Source organism: Megalops cyprinoides, chromosome 14, assembly GCF_013368585.1.
Source record: "Megalops cyprinoides isolate fMegCyp1 chromosome 14, fMegCyp1.pri, whole genome shotgun sequence".
Classification (NCBI taxonomy): domain Eukaryota; kingdom Metazoa; phylum Chordata; class Actinopteri; order Elopiformes; family Megalopidae; genus Megalops; species Megalops cyprinoides.
Window position 1 is genome coordinate 7,923,159 of NC_050596.1, and position 12,947 is coordinate 7,936,105.

A 12,947-nucleotide genomic window follows, 5' to 3' on the forward strand; every position below is an offset into this window, starting at 1 on the left:
ACAGTGTTCTGCACAGTACAGGGCCTGAGACAAACCAGTGTGCAGGCACTTTCTACAGCACATTGTGAAAGTCTGTAATAGGATGCGATTTATATTTTTATACTTATATTGTATAAAAATATTTTCAATTACTGTAAAGCCTATTACTATGCTTGGTGTTACACTGTAATTGTTTAAGTGCTCGATTGTAAACATATCTGACGTGTTGTATCATTCTATCTACATTGATAATAACAGACATATTCTGAGCAATTGACGGCTTAAAGGCGAAACTCGAGTTTTGCCTGGAAATGCACGTTTGTTTATTTGATTGCTTATTTATTTATTTATTTTTGTCGGACGTGTTGAACACGTGGTTCATTGTGAACAGCGATTAGGGGCTAACGTAAGCCTCTTTCACCACTTTAAGTGGTACTGGTACCAGAACTACGCATGGACATAGCCATGGACCTTTAAGCAAACGCTTGCGAAATCTTGCGAAAACACAGTCACGGTCACCCGCGTGCACCTGTTTTGCAGTTAAAGGAGAAAGTGTAAGAGTACCACTACCACCTCAATGCAGCACCAAAACTCAACCAAACCCAACTTCTTCTAACTGAACGGAGAGAGATATTTTGTTTCCGGGGCAAGGAATACCGATTTCCTGCCAGACGTTCGCGAATCTCGATGGTGCTCTGGAAGTTTCTCAGAACTACCCGTCAGTTGTAGTGATCGGAACGTGGATCGTCATGACCATGTCAACTAACATTCTAATCTAACCAACCTGGTAAACAGCGTGGACGTCTGCTGAAGATTGCAAGCGTGACATGCCGAAATACTCAGATCTTTGGATGCACTGTCGACATTTACCTTAGAGTTAAGCTTCCAGTATCTTTCGGAAATGTTTGGATGTCTAGTAGCTGGTAGATTGGTGAGTGAATTCAAACGTAATTTTTGATTTGGAAAATGCAGCTGTTAGTTGGCCAGTTAGTTCATTCATTCTAGTTTACCCAGATAGCTAGCTAACTTGCGAGCTATATCTAGAAATCTGTCTGGCAAACGACAGTTCATGATAACGGCTTGCCAGGTTAGCATTTACTTTGCATAACTGAATAGAAAACTTGCTCGTCTGGGTAGCTGTACTGATGCAGCTGCTGAAATGTTTAAAAAAATAACGAAATTGTGCAAGATCTGTACAGGTATGTAGACAGTTAATGCTTTGAGAAAAAAACTAAAAAGTAGTACAACGTTACACCTTGTCTGTGTGGAAACGGTTGTTGCTAGCTAACTCGACTCTATCCAGTCACCTTTAATTAAATGTCAGAAAATTTTTCAGCGGTCAGGACTGGTGTCAGATCTAAAAGTGGTGGGGTGGAAATTCGATTTTTTTTTACGGAAGGATCCAAACTGTCACACAGGAGATAATTAATATGAAGTAATGATGTACCCAGAAATATCCAACGTAGATTAGCGTCTGTGCGCGTCAACCCAGTGCTGTTGCATCAAACGAGGGGATGACGATTGGCGTTACTGGTCAGAGGTGCTCCGTTCCCCATCACTCGCCTACTGGGCTGGGCAGAGAACTTTTCCACGGTGTCAATAAATAATAAAGAAGTAAATTAAATAAATTAAAAGGACTCTCTCTCCCCGAGTGAACAAACTAGACGGCCACAACGACCCCACTCCCCCTGCTGCCTCTCTCTGACAGCAGCTCGGCGGTATCCTCTTCACTCAATAACCCCATTGTCACTCAGACTGCTGAACTGACAGACTGGCAGGGTAGAACCTGATGGGCAATGTCCCATGCAGAGTTATGCACTGTACCAATATTAGAAGATGGTGTTATTGCTTAAACCACTCATCCAGCAACAAATGCTTATAATACACATCCATTTATGTGTGGGTGTTTCTTCTCTTCTTATCTTTCAGACTGGTGAATTGACTGTCCTTATCTTCTACCTCCTCCTTTCAACACTGTCTTTATCCTGAACCCTCTTTCCCTCTCATTCATAAACATTTCTCTTGTGAATGTTCTGGGGGAGAGGTGTTGCATTTCAGCTTTTCTTCACTAACAAGCAGGGAAAGTTGTACATGTGCACAGTTCAGTAACAATGAAGGTGTCCAATTGAATCAGCTACCTGGCAATGCAGTATTTGGGGAAACTGATTGAAAGTGATGTGCATGTCGCTGTCACCTAGTTTTGTACAATGGTTTGCCTATGTTCACTTTTCACTGTGGCAAATCTTTCTGAAGAGTCTTCTCTTCTTGCTCCAGGTTCAGACTGACGCTCAGCAGGTGGCCTCCGACAAGTTTGTGTTCAACCTGCCGGACTACGAGAATGTGAACCACGTGGTGGTGTTCATGCTGGGCACTGTGCCCTTTCCCGCGGGCATGGGGGGCGCCGTGTACTTCTCCTTCCCCGACTCCACGGGAGCGCCCGTGTGGCAGCTGCTCGGCTTCATCACCAACGAGAAGCCCAGCGCCATCTTCAAGATCTCCGGCCTGAAAGGAGGTCAGTGTGCAGGGGGGGTCGGGCTGTACTGCTGCTGTAGCGCTGCAGTCTAGGTTTAGCATTGGGGCTGACTGATACACAGCAGATACAGGTGTATTTGGTGCTATTGTAGGTTAGCGCTGATTGATCCTCAGCAGATACAGGTGTGTTTGGTAGAGGTGTGGGTTAGCATTAGCGCCGACTGATTCCCAGCGGGTACAGGTGTATTTGGGGGCCGTATGGGTTAGCATGATTGATTCTGAGCAGATACAGGTGTTTTTGGTATTGGTATGAGTACTGACATGTTCTCACATGTTACTAGGCGTAGGTGGAGAGCACCCCTTTGGAATGATGGCAATGCCCCAGGCGGGCATGTCTGTCGCACAAGTGGGCGTGTCCGTCGAGACCCTGGATCAGCTGTCACAGCAGACGCCAGTGTCAAGCGCCACTGTTTCCTCGGTCGACTCCTTCACACAGGTGCGTCTGCCCCTCAGCATAGTCTCATACATTAGAAATAGTACTGCAGTACTAATAATAGTAATCATAACAGTAGCAGAGTTTTTCTCAACTTATTTTCTTGCATGTATTAAGTCCTCCAGCAGCAGGAGGTTGGTATGGCCTCAGGTTCAAACCACCTGTTAGACAATTGTGGTACTGCAGTCATCTCAATTAATGATTGAGTTGCCGTTGTCAGTTGGTTTACATTCTCTTCTTCCAAGGACTGATGATACTGTGTGGGAAAACGTCTCCACACAAAGACTTACTTTTGTCTACAGTCGTCCAGTTTGGATTTACAGTCCTGGAGTAGAATCTAATAGGAGGGCTTCCATGTACAAACTGTAATAATATTTGTGTTCTGAAACCTTGACAGTCCTCATAAATTTGTTGGCTGGCTGACTTTTTAAACTGATTGGGGTTTAATATGTAATGTGGTGAGATTGGAGTGAGTACAGGGACATCTGGAGGATTACAGTTGAAAATCAGGTTTAAAACCCTGCAGGTCATGTGATCAAGAAGAACTCAGGGCCCTGATACAGTAGTGTCTCTTTCTCTTTCTCAGTGTCTAACTCTCCAGCACTCTCTGTCTGTCTCCACAGTTCACTCAGAAGATGCTAGACAGCCTGTATAACTTCTCCTCATCCTTTGCCGTGTCTCAGGCACAAATGACCCCCAACCCTACAGAGATGTTCATCCCCGCCAGTTCCATCCTCAGATGGTAAACACTAACACCCCCAAAACATCGCCCACACCACCCTATATTTACACCCCCAAAATACCCCCCACATCACCCCATATTTACACCCCTAAAATACCCAGATACCACCCCCAACACATTTAATCTGTAAATACAGCCTCACCCTCTGCTGTGGGTTTTTTTTGGCTGCAGGTATGAGAACTTTCAAAGGAGAATGGCACAAAATCCAAACTTCTGGAAGACGTGATTGGCTGAGGCTGTTTTAAAAGTGACCGACGAAAGAGAAGAGACCCCCCCCCCCCGCAGAACTGTGTGCCTTAATGGGGGCAGGACAAGTTCTGTGTGCTGCAGAGACCCTCAGAACCTCAAACACAAAGTCCTTTTCCAGCACTGTTTATACGGAGCTACACATCCTCTTTGCATGCTGCCAAATAAAGTGGGATAAAGGTCTGCAGCATCTCCTTTATTGACTCAATCTCACCAGATGCTGAAAATGCTGTTTAATCAGGGACATTCTAAGATCGGCATGGGCTAAGTGTACGGGTGAGGCACAAAGCAATTTATGAAGTCTTTTAGATTTTGAGGTTGTGCACAAAATGGCAGTGAAGACTCCTAGCAAGTTTAGAGGTTTGAGGAGTATTGCAATGACATTACAGCAACAAGATGATGGTATTCTTTGACTATGGAATGTCTTCAGGGTTTACAGTGGCAATAGGTGAAGACTGGGATTCCGTTACAGATTTAAATCAAGTCAATCACATCACTGACTCCCAAATTAGACATGGTGGCAACAGTGTACGATTTGGGAATGTCATGGCTTGGGTTCATCTTATATAGTTCATAGTTTCATATATTTAGATTTACTCAGTTTTATTTTTAGCAGAATACAAAACATGCTTTTATATCAGATTTATAGCCCCCATAGGTGATGAAGTTATGTTCTTTACCTGTCAATGTGTGCGGTTAGTGTAGAGTCATTCCCTGTAGTGCTTGACATAAATAAAAAATAAGGATATGATTATTCCTCTGCTGTTAGAGCAGATTCTGGAAATGGGATACCACACTCAGAGACCTGGCTCATTCAGTAGGTTTATTAGATCAGCTCTTTTTTCAGTGCCAGAGACAAGGGATTAGTTAAGCCAGGACCAGGCAGTCAGTGTCTCCTTAGAGTTTCCAGATAATCACAGTGGTGTGTGACTGATGAACAGGGTTTATGTGCAACTGGAGTCGGGGTCGTTTGGTCTGTTCACTGAAATGTTGAAGATGACAAACATTTTTGTACCGCTATATTGTCTACTGAGAATTTCAGAACAAAGGCTGTGTCTGACAATGGTGTGGTAACTCAACAATTGCAATATTATTATCAGCACAGAGGGGCGGTAGAGAGCTGATGATTTGAGGTAGTGCAATTTACAGTACAGATCATCACAAAGCACTATATAAACAGCATAGTGAATTTAAAAGAAGAGATATATCAAAAACCATTAAAATACGTAGGACAACTGGGGGAAAAATTGGAAAATTTTTCCCTAACCCTGGGAAAAGGTGGCCAAAAGACTCCAAGAAAATAGTGGAAATGTCACCATAAGCATAACACAGACAACAGTTGCAACAGTTCAGATGCACAGGGGATGACATTGGTGGCCTTGTGCATGCCTTGAGTGGGGAACATCTACCTGACAGCAGACTGCAGCAGTGGCCAAGTAATCTCATTCTTTGAGACAGGCAGGTCAGGAGACGCCAGTGCCACAGAAGCAATCTGAAGCTCCGGCAGGAGGTGCTCCAGAGCGGGACGGGAGAAGAGAGAAGCCGTTATTCGGGAGATGTACTTTGCATGGAGAGAGGCTCAACTGGGCCAGAAATAAGAGTGGCCTGTGCATTCTAAGGAAAACACTGACAACATAAGTCCATGGCAGCATGATTAAACGGTGGGAGGCAGAGGACTGGCACAGTCAAGAGGGCAAGACCTGAGCCTGGCACCACCAGACCACAACTGGAACTGCTAAGTTTGGAGTTACCGTGCAGTAACAGCTCAGTCTACCAGAGATCTATGCTTTGTGCCAATCAACTAACCCCCATCTCTCAACTGAAGGAAATACTGAAAAGGTAAGTTTTAAGCCTAGATCTGAAGACTGAGAGATGGTCTGCATCTTGAACATGAGCAGGTAGGCTGTTTCATAAGAGAGGAGCTCAATAGGAGAAGGCTCAACATACTGCAGGACTTTTTGACACTCTTGGAATAACAAGATAGCCAGCACTTTTTATTAATAAAGTGCAGATAGTGGGTTATGTGGAAAAATTAGGTCTCTCGGATGAGGGGCAAGCCCAATTAAGTCCTTAAAAGAAGTATCTTGCAGTCAATTTGGAATTAAATTGACAGTGAAGGTAGACAGTGAAGAGAAGGTAACGATGAGGCTATTGTCTCATATATCTGGCTGTGAGCAGCTTAATTTTGGAGTAGTTGAAGTGTGAAAATGAAATAATAAGGGTAAAAAACCCTATCTGCAATAGTGAGAAACTCGAAACATACAGCAATACTAGCTGAACCCAGCCAGGGTCTGTCACTATCCCCCCAGGGAACTCATGCAGTCTGAGCATTCACACACAGAAGACTATATTGCTAAATATGTTACACACACAGCAAGAGTTTTTTTTTGAAGAACACACTAATGTATAATAATATGTTATACCATGTAATGTATTTATTATATATACAGTTTTATTTATACCACATAAGAAACCAGTGAAATTTTCTGTCTCTCCTTTGCACAGGGTGAAGGACAGACAGAGAGAAGGAGGGTAAATGAGCTTTCTTTCTTCCTCAGACAGGGCCTCTGGCTCATGTCACTGGCAGTGCGTGCTCTGATTTCCCCCTCCCAGCTCCCCCAGCACCCCCATGACATGCAGGAGAGAGTGAGAGGCACAGGGCGGTGGTTCAGATCAATATCCAAGATTTATTGGCTGACTGGTCTGGTACTGGCTCCAGATGTTAATACTCCCAGAATGACAAAGCCCAACCCATCCAGAACCTTGACCTCATTCTGCAACACGCGTGACCACAGAGGTTGCTGCTCCAAGCAAACACCAAGGTTACTGTAGTTCTTCTATTTTTTCATTTATACATGCATACACACACGCACACACAGAGGACGTGTGCGAAGGGACCGTGTCCATGTCTGCACATACACAGAAAAAAACCCAGCTGATTGTACAATTCAACTGAACACCAGAATTAGTCTCTGTTTGCTGTGGTAAAGAGACCTGTGACATTATGAAACCTGGCAACGCCCAGTCATTAGTCCCACACAATCAGAGGAAGAAATGAAAACAAACTCACATCCCCCGGTAGGGAAAAAAAATGAGGCGCTTTTCATTTGATCAGATGGAAAATCCAAGGATTCCAGAGACATCACTCAGCCCAGACGGGCCTGCTTCACAGGAAGCGCCACAGGCCTTGTTAGGGCCACTTCCTGTCCGGGACCTCACACCTAATCCTGGTCATGTAGGGTTAAAGACCAGACAATGGCATCCACTAATGTCCCACTGATAGATCTAGCATGCAAACCTTCCCCAAGGACCATGAGCCAAAGAACGAGGCTGAGTGCAGTACAGAATCTGACTGAGTGCAATAGAGGACTGGGCTCTGGGATAACACCAGCCGCTGCTTTTGTACACCTCTCATCACAAATCGCTCTATTCATAACCTCCACAACACCAACCGCTGTATGCACACACACCACAACCCCAACCACTGCGTTCACACACATCATAATACCAACCACTGCATTCACACACACCACAACACCAACCACTGCATTCACACACACACCACAACACCTACCACTGCATTCACACACACCATAATACCAACTACTGCATTCACACACACCATAATACCAACCACTGCGTTCACACACACCATAATACCAACCACTGCATTTACAGGACAGACCTGTTACTCTGCAGTCACAAATACCCAACCCAAGTAAAGTTTCACAGATTGTTGGGGTGGTGAAGCAGGCCAGTCCACTGAGTCTGAGGGAGAAGTGTGACCCTGAGTTGTATGCAATGGATCTGTCCTCAGCCTACAGGCCTAATGCATTCTGGTCCACAGTCAGATTACATTACATTTACATTTATTCATTTGGCAGATGCTCTTATCCGCAGCACCCACTGACCATACATCATGCCATTGTGAGAAACAGTCACAATGCCTTTTGCTTTGCGGTTTATCAAGTTAGCCTGATGAAGTGCAAAGCTAAAGGCATTTATTTTGTTAATAAAATGAAGGTATATGGATCCAATATGGTCTGTCCTCTTTTTTGTGTGGAGACTGTGCAATAGTTAGCCTTCAGCTCTTCTGGCTTTTTATTTTTGAATTTAATACTTTAATACCCCTGTGCACAAGGGTTCTCTCTTAATTTTTCTTCCACAACTACTAATCTTCATACTACCTACAAAAGCTCCTACTACTACCAGGCCTTTGCCTTAAACTGCCATCTAAGCTTGCCACTAAGCTTTTATTACAATGTTAGGAAGAGATGGGTCAATGTTCAGGGAGCTAACATGTAGTCTGAATAGGTGGGGTATTTGAGTGTGTCGGACAGTGCGGAAAGACAGTGATCCTGCTGTTGTGGCTGTTATGCCGAGCTCATTCCACCTATGAAGTAGAGCCTTGACTTTTTCTCCCAAAACCTGAATGTTAAGTGTTAAGTGTCAATTGTCAGTATTTTAAATGTTCTAAGGGGGGGACTTTTGTCTTTAATACAATTCAAATTGACCAATAGCTGATCAACTTAAATCAATTGCATCCAAAGCAGTGTTTAATTGTTAAATGCCAGCATTGGTTAACGAGCTACACCTGCCCCGACCAAGCTCATTATGAACAGGTGCATGGCAGGACAGGAGACTGACCTTTGTTAGCATAACTTTCTGTGCTCAAGGCTGGTTTTTGTTATTTTGTGGGGTTTTAATAAATAAAATTAACTTTTTGTAAATTGTAGTCCCTTTGTATATTTTGTGAGAATCATCATTGAGCTTCTTCACCCTGGGGGCCAGGGTAGAGAAAGAATGTGCTTCAGATGAGCAACCTTTCCAGGAAGGGATGACTAGGCAACCAGACATTGTGGAGTGGAGTGGTCTGGCAGGAGTATAGGATGTGACAATGGATCATTAGAAAGTCCACATTTGTGGCAGGGACATTTACTCTGTACCACAGAGCAAACACACCTCCAAACACGTACAAAGCAAATGTACAAAACACAAATGCACATGAACACACACACATACATACAGTATACATACACCTCTGTGGGTAGGTTGTCCTGTCCCACCCCTCTGTGCAAAGCTGACTGTGTGGAATGGTGCCACACTGATTATCTTCCCCCTCCTCACTTCCTGGGGACCCACAATGGCATGTTAGCCATAGTGCAAAATTACAAGTAAATAGCAGTGCCACAGCCAAAGCTGCAGTTCCAATGACGCTGGAGGAGCTGTGTCTCTATGGAAGGTCAGGGATGGGTGAGTCATCATGTCACTGTTATTATTCCTACGATGACTAACATGCCCCCAGTGTTGGGACGACCCCCTGTTTCGCACCGGATGGGGGCCTGACCCACAGAACAGCGGGAGCACAGAGACCACAGCCCAGCCAATGCAAACAAGCCAGAGAGCACTGATGCATCAGAGCTTCCAGTAAACAGCACTGCGCATCAGAGCTACGGTTTATACAGCACTGCGCATCAGAGCGGCTGTTTATACGGCACTGCGCATCAGAGCTGCCAGGAAACAGCACTGTGTATCAGACCTGCTGTTTATACGGCACTGTGCATCAGAGCTGCCAGGAAACAGTACTGTGTATCACTGTGTATCAGAGCTGCTGTTTATACGGCACTGAGCATCAGAGCGACAGTTTATACAGCACTGTGTATCAGAGCTGCTGTTTATACGGCACTGCGCATCAGAGCTACAGTTTATACAGCACTATGTATCAGAGCTGCTGTTTATACAGCACTGCGCACCAGAGCTTCCAGGAAACAGTACTGCACATCAGAGCTACGGTTTATACAGTACTGTGTATCAGAGCTTCCGGGACTGGGGTGAGATTTGAGTTTAGAGCTAACCCTGTTTCTTTTCAAAGCTGAACAAAGCAAGAAGAATCCAACTTCAAAGGACCTGAACTCAAGCCTGCCACTCAGTTCTGTCACCTTGTTTGGATCAATCAGTCACAGCCTACAGTGTCCCCCACATCTTACCTGACCACTCACTTTATGACTTACTAATAACTCTTATACATGCAAAATACCCATTCTCACATACATCCATATATTCTGGAGTGTATCATGATTGGCTTTTGCTGATATCTTATATATCTTTTCGGTTTTCCCCCCCATTCACTCTTGCTATATATTTTTTCCCTTTCTCTGAAAATACTGTAAATTAGTACCCTGTGGCAATTTGGTTGTGAAGGGTACTAGTTCAAAAATATGATTGTTTGGTTGGTTGGTTCGTTGATCATTTGTTTAATTGACTGATTGATACAATTTTATGGAGCCTATGGATGCTTCAGCACCCCCTAGACAGCACTGTGAACACACACACACATACTACATACAGACCATTAATGGGGCTAAGTCAATGACTCCAGTGTTTCTCCTCTTCAACAGAACATAATTACAGTCTTGAGGTTTGCGTGTTGATCTTCCCACAAAGAACCCAAAAGAAATTATCATTAGTTGGGGCAGTGGAGGAGCCAGGGTTCACCACTATAAATGGAAAAATAAAAATGGAGTATCAGAAACTGTTCCTTACAGTTTCACCTGATGGCGCCAAGGGAGAAAGGGAGGAATATTACTGAAAGACAGGAGAGAGACAAGGAGAAGGAGAAAGAGGTAAGAGGATAGATGAAAGACAAAAGGGGAGTGTCAAATCCTGTGCCAAACCACATACGGATTATGCAATATGGATTTCTATGGGAACCAAATTTAAGTAATGTAAGTCATTTAAACCATGTTCTTGAGCCGAGCAAAGAAAACCACTCACACACAAAATCATGCATCATACAACAAACCACACATCACACGCCAAAACACCCATCACTCTCAAAACCACTCATCTGAGCAGCAACTCTCTGTATTATAAATACTCTCTCTCTCTGTTGCAGTAGAAATGTATTTTTTCCAAGTGCAGTTCCGGTTTCAGTACATATGAACGCACATATTCTGTGAGCTATTAAAGAAGCTACATTTTATCTGGGGCAGTGAGAGTAAGCCAAGAATAATTACTATCCCCCAAAGGAGCCTTCATCCTGCCCATGAAGCATTCGCTGAAGTCAGATCAGAGCAGTGACCACAGTCAGACCGGAGCAGTGACCGCGGTCAGACCGGAGCAGCGACCGCGGTCAGACCGGAGCAGTGACCGCAGTCAGACCGGAGCAGTGACTGTCACTGCCACTGATGGATACAGGCTCAGGTCAGTTTCTGTTACAGTCAGAGCCCAGACACTTACACCCCCCCAAAAGACCTGTCCCCCAATGCACACTCACCACACTCCCCACACCCACACACACAAAAACACACATTCACCACACCCCCTACATCTACACTCACACACAACACCACCACACCATGAACCCTGGTGTCTTTTAACTGGATTTACTATGGTGAACTATCCAACAACAGGGGCGTTTCTAGCTATTGAAAAGATCAGGGGCTAAGTCAAGTTTGCCCGGGGCTTGTCTTTTTTTTGAAGGGAGATCGGCATCGCTAGGTTGGGGAGGTTATATCTACCTTTATAATAAATAAATATTATCACACATTTGGATGCTGCAAGTCAAGTTCTGCTCTGTTACATAGTCTGTCTGTTGTTTGCCTATAAACACCTCCTTTTTCAGGGCGAAAATATTCGGGGCTAGGCTTAAAATATTTGGGGCTAGAGCCCCGAATGATCGGACCTAACAACGCCACTGTCCAACAACATCGGTGAGCAAAATTGAATGTAGTTTTACACACACATTCACCACATCCTTTATGTCCACACTCACACACAGCAACATCATACCCTGAACTCCACACACACAATGCTCACCACACCTGCTGATGCCAGTGCTGCCCACACTCTGCTGCTGCTGCACCAGGCATTGTGAGTACACACACACACGCAAACAAACACACACATACACACACAAACATACACACACGCACACTCACCACAGCCCACTACGCCCACACTACACCCTGAAGCCCACAACCATGTCACAGCAGCCCAAGCCCAAATTCCTGCCCTGTCTCCCAGGAAACTGCGTGTGACCTTCCAGACAGAGTGAACAGTTTCAGGGAATTCCATTTTACTAAAAAAAAAAACCAAACTGAATCAAAGCAGAGGACAGTGTGGGCACTTTGTTGATTTCACTTGGGAATGGCAGTTACCACGACAACGGCAAGCAAAAAACAGATAATAGCCCTGAACAGCATCTTTCATAACTGAGGGACATGTGACCGGGCTAGACTGAGTCACAAAGCAAGAACACAAACACCCACTGAAGAGGAAGGTTCTCACCTCGTTAATCAGGAACGCGCCTCAAGAGCCTCCAGGCCATGTTGGTTAGCATAGCGCTTCTCTGACCCGGGGTGCTGGTGCTGGTGGGGGCGGGGGAAGGGGGGGGGGGGGGTGGAGCTGGAGACTCAGACTCTCAGAGGAATGTGCTGGAGTACTGGAGTAGGTGGGTGACAATAGAGACTTGTGGTCTCCAATAAAAGCAGCCACACAGAAAATCCTTTAATCCCGCTCCCCCCCCCAGCTCCCCCTCCCTACTGCTGTACCCATGGTGAGGTCATCACCAAGAGACAAACAGACGAAACCATGTGTACTGATGAGACCCCTCTTTTCTCCTCTTAGTGCTCTGGAACCCTGCGGCTGCAATGGGCGAATGATAATCAATAATAAGTGCTCCAATAACCACTAATTAATTTCCTCATTGTTCATTATTATTTTGTTAAACACAGGGCTCCCTAATCACTCTCATCACAGCACCCCTTCACTGCTTATCACACCCCTCTGAGGCAGGCCACACCCACCAGACCACACCCACTGCTCTCCTGTGACAGTTCCACAAGAGTGGTCACCACCATGCAAGTGTCCTTGTGAATTCTGATTCTTTTGTGCTGATTAAAACATTACAGCTTTATTGTCAAGGCATGGGAAGGTGCAGATGTATGAATGCATTCTTTTAACTAGATTCGAAATAATCCGAAATAATTGTATTACGTTATTGTCATTTAGGAG

General features: G+C 44.8%; 1 protein-coding gene across 1 annotated transcript; it reads left to right on the forward strand.

The window, feature by feature from the left end:
* Window positions 1-663: 663 nt before the first annotated feature.
* Window positions 664-4,096, forward strand: hikeshi (heat shock protein nuclear import factor hikeshi). Its single transcript, XM_036545767.1, has 5 exons — window positions 664-910; window positions 2,254-2,491; window positions 2,793-2,947; window positions 3,568-3,686; window positions 3,858-4,096. The coding sequence occupies exons 1-5, from the start codon at window positions 881-883 to the stop codon at window positions 3,910-3,912; spliced, it is 597 nt and encodes a 198-aa protein (XP_036401660.1). The 5' UTR covers window positions 664-880; the 3' UTR covers window positions 3,913-4,096.
* Window positions 4,097-12,947: the final 8,851 nt, after the last annotated feature.